The 8,186-nt window shown below is 64.3% G+C and overlaps 1 protein-coding gene across 1 annotated transcript; it reads left to right on the top strand.

The window, feature by feature from the left end:
* Positions 1–1,820: 1,820 nt before the first annotated feature.
* Positions 1,821–7,823, top strand: NEFH (neurofilament heavy chain). Its single transcript, XM_049805223.1, is given in 5 exon segments — positions 1,821–2,625; positions 3,794–3,993; positions 4,764–4,888; positions 5,258–5,939; positions 5,942–7,823. Coding segments are annotated over 5 exon segments (2,883 nt in total). The 5' UTR covers positions 1,821–1,832; the 3' UTR covers positions 7,025–7,823.
* The last annotated feature ends 363 nt before the right edge of the window (positions 7,824–8,186 follow it).

Genomic DNA, 8,186 nt, shown 5'->3' with positions numbered 1-8,186 from the left:
GGGACCCCCTGCCCGGGGACCCGGGGCCGGTGGCGGATGTCCGGGAGCGGGACGCCGCCAGCGGTTCTTCTACCGGCGGGAGAGGGGGGTTTGGCGAAAGGGGGGTGGGCAGGAGGGGTCTGGCGGGACCCTGCTGCCCGCAGCGGTCCGCCTCCGTCCCGGCATGCACCGGAGGGCTGCGGCCATCACCCCTCCGACCCCCTCCGCCCCGCCCCTGCGCCCAGGGTCCCCGGCAGGGGTGCTGCGGGAGTGCCGATTGGCTGGGCTCCGGATACCTGAGTGCCGATTGGCTGGGCTCCGGATACCTGAGTGCTGATTGGCTGGGCTCCGGATACCTGCTAGCTAGACTCTATGTACTTGGCCGCTGCCTGGCTGCGCCGGGGGTACTTGCTGACTGGTTGAGCTCTTTGTGTGATGATTGGCTAAGCTGCAGCCGTGCCGATTGGTCCAGGAGTGCTGATTGGCCAGCTGGACTCCGTCTGCTGACTGGCCGGGCTGTCCGCGAGTGCTGATTGGCCGGGCCGGTCGCGCAGGCAGGTGGCCTGGGCTCCGCCCCCCAGGGACCCCCTGTCCCGTGGCCCCCCCCCACCCCCCCCTGTCATGGCCGGCCCGGCTCGCCGGCCCCTCCCTGCCTGGACCCCCCCAGCACCCTGCAGGGGCGTCCCCTGCCCGCTCGGGGGGTCCCGGGGGACCCTCCTGGCAGCCCCGGCCCCCCCTCCAGCCAGGGAAAGTGCCCAGCCCCCGGGGGGGCTGTGAAGTTGGGGGCGGGGGGCTGGACGCTGAGCCCCCCCAGGGTCCCTGCCCTGGCATCCCACCCGTGGGAGAGGGGTGCTGTGTCACCCCGGGGGGTCCCCCCACTCTCCTGCCCCCCCTGCTGTGGGGCCTTGCTCTGCCCTGGGTGGTCCTGGCTCCCTGCCCAGGGTTTCTGCTCTCTGTTCCCGGGGGTCCCACTCTTTATTCCTGGGGCTCCCACTCGATATTCCCAGGGGTCCTGCTCCCTTCCTGTGGCTCCCACTCTCTCTTCCAGGGGTCCCGCTCTCCATTCCCAGGGGTCCCGCTCTCTCTTCCCGGGGTCCCGCTCTCCCTTCCTGGGGGTCCCACTCTCCCTTCCTGGGGGTCCTGCTCTCCATTCCCAGGGCTCCTGCTCTCTATTCCCAGGGGTCCCGCTCTCCCTTCCCGGGGGTCCTACTCTCTCTTCCTGGGGCTCCCACTCTTTATTCCCAGGGGTCTGACTCTTTATTCCCGGGGCTCCTGCTCTCCCTTCCCGGGGGTCCCGCTCTCCATTTCCAAGGCTCCTGCTCTCTATTCCCAGGGGTCCCGCTCTCCCTTCCCGGGGGTCCTACTCTCTCTTCCTGGGGCTCCCACTCTTTATTCCCGGGGTCCCACTCTTTATTCCCGGGGTCCCACTCTTTATTCCTGGGGGTCCCACTCTCCTCCCTTCCCGGGGGTCCCATTCTCCATTCCCAGGGCTCCTGCTCTCTGTTCCCAGGGGTCCCGCTCTCCCTTCCCGGGGGTCCTAGTCTCTCTTCCTGGGGCTCCCACTCTTTATTCCTAGGGCTCCCTCTCTCCCTTCCCGGGGCTCCCACTCTCCATTCCTGGGGGCTCCCCTCTCCCTTCTCGGATGGCCCCCCGTTCCCCATCACGGGGCGCCGCTCCCCACCCGGGGCGTGGCCGTGGGGTCGCCCCTTTCCCCCCCCCCGCGGGTCTGCGGCGCGGGGCGGTGCCGGTGCCGGCGCCCATCCCCGTTGCCGGTGTCGGGGCGGAGCGGCCGCCCCGAGCCCTATAAAACGGGCGGCGGCGGCGCCGGTGCCGCAGCGAGGGCCGGGGTCGCCATGAGTCTGATGCTGGAGACGCTGCTGGGCCCCCCGGGGGGGCTCCGCAAGGAGCCGGGCCGCGTTCCCCCGCGCTCCGCCGCCTCCAGCGGCTTCCACTCGTGGCCGGGACCGGTGGTGGGGCGGGCTCGGGCCGGGGGCGGCGGCGGCGGCAGCGCGGCCGCTTCCTCCACCGAGAGCCTGGACTCGCTGAACGGCGAACCGCGGGCGAGGAACGAGAAGGAGCTGCTGCAGGTGCTGAACGATCGCTTCGCCGGTTACATCGAGCGGGTGCGGGCGCTGGAGCAGCAGAACCGGGCGCTGGCGGCGGAGGCGGCGGCTCTGCGGCAGCAGCAGGCGGGACGCTCGGCCATGGGCGAGCTGTACGCGCGGGAGCTGCGCGACATGCGGGGAACCCTCCTGCGCCTGGGGGCCGAGAAGGGGCAACTGCGGCTGGAGCGGTCGCGCCTGGCCGAGGACGTGGCCGCCTTGCGGGGACGGCTGGAGGAAGAGGCCCGGCAGCGAACCGAGCTGGAGGCGGCCGCCCGCGGGCTGGCCCAACGCTCCGCGCAGGAGGAACGGGCTCGGGGCCCCTTAGAAGAGCGAGCCCGAGCCCTGCGGGAGGAGGCCGAGCTGCTGCGGAGGCAGCACCGGGCCGAGGTGGGAGCGTTGCTGCGCGGGGCCCGCCCCGAGCCCCCCGCCGAGCCCCCCGCCGCCCTGCGGCCCGGGGTCACCGCCGCCCTCCGCGATCTGCGCGCCCAGCTGGAGGGGACGGCGGCCCGCAGCACCCTGCAGGCCGAGGAGTGGTTCCGCGGTGAGTCAGTGCGTCCCTCCCCGTGTTTCCCGTCCCCCGCCCCGATCCCCGGACCCCGCCGGCTGGCAGTGCCCCCCCTCATTCCCCGGGGCTGCAGCGCCCCGGGGGGGAGAAGGGACTTCCCCCATATATCCTGTGCTCCGGCAGGGCGTTGGGGTACCCCGGCCCAGGGGGTGTAGGGACCCCCCCCCCCCCCCATATATATCCTGTGTTTCGGGAGGGCGTTGGGGTAACCCCAGTGTCTGCGGGTGTGCTGCTTTCCCCCGCCCCGCACTGCGTCTCGGGGAGGGTGGGACGGTCACTGACCCGGAACCCCGCAAGTTTTCGGGGTGCCGGACCCCCCCCAACCTAATGCTGCAGGGTGTCCTACTGGTCCCCTCCCACATTCCCCCCCCCCGCTGTTTGCGGTGCGCTGCAGGGAGGGGATTACAGCGGAGGGGGGGTTGCCGCATCCCTGACGCGGGGGAGGGGGGGGGGAGCAGGGTGTGTCCCTGCTGCGCTGTTGGGTGGGGCACTACGGTACCGGGGGGGGTTGGGGGGGGGGGGAATCCACACCCCGAGTTTCAGCACCCATGGGTGGGCGGCGGTTCAGCACCCTGGAGAGCGCGGCTTCAGCACCACGGAGAGCGGCAGTTCAGCACCCTGGAGAGCGGCGGGTGCGGCACCCCTGGGAGCGCTGTCCCGCGGGGTGGGGGCTGCCCCCCGGAGCAGCGGGTTCTGTGTCGTTCCCCCCCCCCCCCCCCAAATCCCGTCCCCCGTGTCCCTGTCCCCCCCTGGGTGGGTGCGGGGCGCTGCGGCATCCCCCCCTCCAGCTTTGCCCCAGGACGGAGCCAGGCGTGGCAAGGTGGTGTGTCAGGCAGCTCTTTAGGTGATAGGGGTTGTGGCAGGAGCTGAAGGGGAGAGGGAGGTTTGCAGCGTGAGTCTGCACTGGATAAAGTCCAGGATGGTGGAAACAACCACCCAGCCCGGGGACCTTCACTTCCCTGGCACAGTGCAGGCACAGGCGGAGCGAGGGCTGGTGAAGGCAGCGCACCCAGGGAGCCCCCGCCGGGGCTGGCTCTGTTGAGGACACACGCACAGGAGGGTGCACTATTAAAGGATTTTAAGTTCCTCAAGAAGGGGAGACTGCAGCCTCCCTCCCTGCAGCTTCTCCTTTCCTCTGTTGCAGTGAGGCTGGACAAGCTCTCGGAGGTTGCCAAGGTGAACACGGATGCCATCCGCTTGGCTCAGGAGGAGATCTGCGAGTACCGCCGCCAGCTCCAGTCCAAGACCACCGAGCTCGAAGCCCTCAAAGGGACCCAGGAGTCACTGGAGAGGCAGAGACAGGACTCGGAGGAGCGCCATCATGCAGATGTCCTGTCCTACCAGGTAATGTGGTGCAGTGGGCAGCATCCCAGACATCGTGTGGTGGGGAGGGACCAGACAGCTGCTGTGGAGGAGCAGCGCTGGTGCTTTGGCTTCAGAGATGGTGGTGACCTACGGCAAATACTCAGGGTTGTGTGTAGGGCCGGCCATCCCCAGCTCCTGGTGACCAGGTACCCAGAGCCTGAGGTTGCATCCGGACTGTTGTGTCCCTCACCCAGGCCGGAGCTGTCCCATGTCTCTGCCTGGCTTTGAGCTGCCCATGATGTTGGTCACAAACACCACTGAACCGTGCCCAGGGTTCAGGCCCCATCTTGTGTCCCAGAGCTGGGAATTGCAGCATGTAGTGCTACACCAGGTGGTAGCCATGGACTGAAACACTGTCCTCAGTGATGCCCCATCCCCATCAGCCTCAGGCTGGGCTTTGGTGGCCACCAGGCGCACCCAAGTCCTAGAGACATTCCCACAGCTTGTCGCTGCTGGAGTGAGCTCTGGGAGGGGGCTGAGGGCTCAGCTGGCCACGGTGCAGCTCTCCTCTGAGGTGGTGCAGGGCTCCTGCCTTTGCCCCAAGGGAACTGAAACAGCCCCTGGACGTGTCCCCTTCCCTCTGTGTCTGCAGGGGGAAGTGGCTGCGGACCCCTCTGTGAGGGCACTCTGGTGCTGGGGGAACAGTCCCTCCTCTGGAAACCAGGGGACTATTTAGGGTTTGCTCTGCATCCCCCTGCTCCTGGGGACTGCCCTCCCCCAGTGTCACCAGTTGCTCTGTCTGCCCACAGGAAACCATCCAGCAGCTTGACAGCGAGCTGAGGAACACCAAGTGGGAGATGGCAGCTCAGCTCCGGGAGTACCAGGATCTGCTCAATGTCAAAATGGCTCTGGACATCGAAATTGCTGCCTATAGGTATGGGGTGGGCAAGGGGAAGGTGGGAGGGTCTCAATCAGTCCCTAGTGCTGGTATGTCTGAGGACACTCCTCAAGGGCCCTCACTAACATCTGAGCCCTTCTTGGTGAGAAAGAGATGATTCATGCTCCAAAACCATGGTGGGCAACGTCCAACTGGGTGACCCAGCCCTGCACAGGGCTTGCAGAGGAAAGGGTAAGGAAACCTGCACAGCCCAGGGCATAGGAGTGGGAGGGTCAGCCTGCATCTATCTGGGCAAGGAGGGAGATGGAGCTGCAGGGTATGGCTGGCAGCTCCTGGTCACGAGAGGAGGTGAGAGCTGGGTGAGAAGCCATCACTGACTGCCCTGCTCTGGTATTTTCCTGGCAGAAAGCTCTTGGAAGGGGAGGAATATCGGATCGAGTCTGGCTTTGGGATGCTCTCCTTCCCTGAGGTGGTTCCCAAGGCTCCCAGCATCACTGCCAACATCAAGGTGAAGAGTGAGGAGAAGATCAAGGTGGTAGAAAAATCTGAGAAGGAGACAGTGATTGTGGAGGAGCAGACAGAGGAAATCCAGGTGACTGAGGAGGTCACAGAGGAGGAGGAGGCGGCTGAGAAAGAGGTTGAAGAGGAGAAAGCTGAAGAGAAAGAGGAAGAAGAGGAGGAGAAACCTGAAGCAGAGGGTGAAGAGGAGGCCAAGTCTCCTGCAAAAGAGGAGGCCAAGTCCCCAGAGAAACCTGAGTCTCCCTCAAAGGAGGAGGCCAAGAGCCCGGCTGTCAAGTCCCCAGAAAAGCCTGCAACCCCCTCAAAAGAGGAGGCCAAGAGCCTAGCCATCAAATCCCCAGAAAAGCCTGCAACCCCCTCAAAAGAGGAGGCCAAGAGCCCAGCTGTCAAATCCCCAGAAAAGCCTGCAACCCCCTCAAAAGAGGAGGCCAAGAGCCCAGCTGTCAAATCCCCAGAAAAACCTGCAACTCCATCAAAAGAGGAAGCCAAGAGCCCAGCCGTCAAATCCCCAGAAAAGCCTGCAACCCCCTCAAAAGAGGAGGCCAAGAGCCCAGCCGTCAAATCCCCAGAAAACCTGCAACCCCCTCAAAAGAGGAGGCCAAGAGCCCAGCTGTCAAATCCCCAGAAAAACCTGCAACCCCCTCAAAAGAGGAGGCCAAGAGCCCAGCTGTCAAATCACCAGAAAAGCCTGCAACTCCCTCAAAGGAAGAGGCCAAGAGCCCGGCGGTGAGGTCCCCAGAGAAACCTGCACCCCCCTCGAAAGAGGAGGCCAAGACCCCAGCTGTCAAATCCCCAGAGAAACCTATACCCCCCTCAAAGGAGGAGGCCAAGACCCCAGCTGTCAAGTCGCCCGAGAAAGTCAAATCTCCTGTGAAGGAGGAGGCCAAGACCCCAGCTGTGAAGTCGCCTGAGAAAGTCAAATCTCCTGTGAAGGAGGAGGCCAAGACCCCAGCTGTGAAGTCGCCTGAGAAAGTCAAATCTCCTGTGAAGGAGGAGGCCAAGACCCCAGCTGTCAAGTCGCCCGAGAAAGTCAAATCTCCTGTGAAGGAGGAGACCAAGACCCCAGCTGTCAAGTCGCCCGAGAAAGTCAAATCTCCTGTGAAGGAGGAGGCCAAGTCTCCGCAGAAGGAAGTGGCCCCGGCCAAGGAGCCCACCCCCTCGCCCCCAAAGGAGCCAAAAGCCCCTGCAAAGGAAGAGCAGCCCAAGGAAGTGAAGGCTCCTTCCAAGCCTGCAGCTGAGGAGGGCAAGAAAGAGGAAGCTCCCAAGAAAGATGTCCCAGCCAAGGTGGAGGAGAAGCCCAAAGAGAAGGCGGCTGCTGTGCCAGAGCCTCCGGCCCCACAAGTGAAGGAGACCACCAAGCCAGGCCCCAAACCTGCAGAAGAAGGAAAGGCTGAGAAGGAGGCTCTGCCAAAACCTCAGCAGGAGGTCAGCAAAGCGGCTGCGAAGGAGGCTGAGAAGCCAAAGGCTGAGGAGAAGGCGGAGGAGCCCAAGAAGAAGGCAGAGGAGCCCAAGAAGGAGAAGGCAGAGGAGCCCAAAGCTAAAGCAAAACCCAAAGATGAGCCCAAAGCCAGTAAAGAGTCCCCCAAGGCTGAGGCCCCCTCCAGCAAGGAGGCCAAAGCCCCAGAGCCGGCACCCACCGCGGGGAAGAAGTGAGCAGAGCCCTGGGTGCCGAAGAGCACTTCTGGGTGCGGAAGCTGCTCTGGTCCCCTTCCACAGCTGGACCTGGTGTGGGGACCCCTCTCCAGGCCGGTCTTTACCTTAGCAATATGTCTGTGTGAGAGATGCAGCCCCTTGCTGCCCTGCCCCGGCGGTTTGGCCGATAGCTTCCCTAGCAGAATGTGATATACGCCGAGCACCACATTTAAACACTTGAATTATAACCGAGGAGAAGAGACCCCAGGGGAACCGACTGCCCTTCTCCAATAAGTGCATTTATTTAATGTATGTGCAATTGATGGATGAGTGCAATGCAGAGCTCTAGCTGCTTGGGAGGGGGGGTTGGCAGGGTCCTCAGGGTCCTTCCCTGGCCTGGGGGTGATGACTGGCCCTCCGAGCGGTGACCCAGGCTGCAGCTGGCTTTGGTGGGAGAGGCTGGGCACTGCAGGGATGCTCACAGACACACGGTGCACTAGGATCCTCAACCCACTGTTATTTGCTTTCTGTGCAATAACCAAATAAAGTGCTTACAGAGACACTCTGGCTCTTGCTGGCCTCCTCTCTGGGGTGGCAGGGGGTGGGAAAGGAAGAAATGATGAAGGAAGGCAGGAAAGCCTGGCCCAGGGGGGCTAGGATCTGTCACCCAGGGCTGGGGGGTGACACAGGGCTTCCCAGCACCCTAGCTGCATTCCAGGGAGGAAAGCTCAGTCCTTGCCTGGAGAGAGCACACCCCACAGCAGGCACAAAGGATCCCCTGTCCTGGTGGGCTGCCTGTGTGATCCCTGCCTGCACAGGGGCTGGAAACGGGGCCAGCAGCACCACCCCACCCCCCCCTCCAGGCTCTGCAAAGGATTGTAGTGGGGTTGATTTGTTTGAGGGTTTTTTTCTTTTCTTTTTAAAGCAGGGCTCCCAGGGGGCTGGTACGGCCTCCTGGTTTAACCTGAGAGCTGTGGTACAACCCTGCACTGCAGCACTGCACTGACAGCAGGGGCTGCGCAGGAGCATGGGGAGGATCCGTCAGCCTTCCTGGGGGAGAAATCACCCATGGGGGAGACACGGAGAGGCTGGCAGCCAGGAAGGACAATGACCTTGGGCGTGGGGATAGAACCCAACTCTGCCAGCCTGGCTGTGGGACAGGACCCACAGTGGGGAGCTGTGA

Source organism: Accipiter gentilis, chromosome 7 (genome assembly GCF_929443795.1).
Source record: "Accipiter gentilis chromosome 7, bAccGen1.1, whole genome shotgun sequence".
Classification (NCBI taxonomy): domain Eukaryota; kingdom Metazoa; phylum Chordata; class Aves; order Accipitriformes; family Accipitridae; genus Astur; species Astur gentilis.
This window is presented reverse-complemented; position numbering and strand designations above follow the sequence as displayed.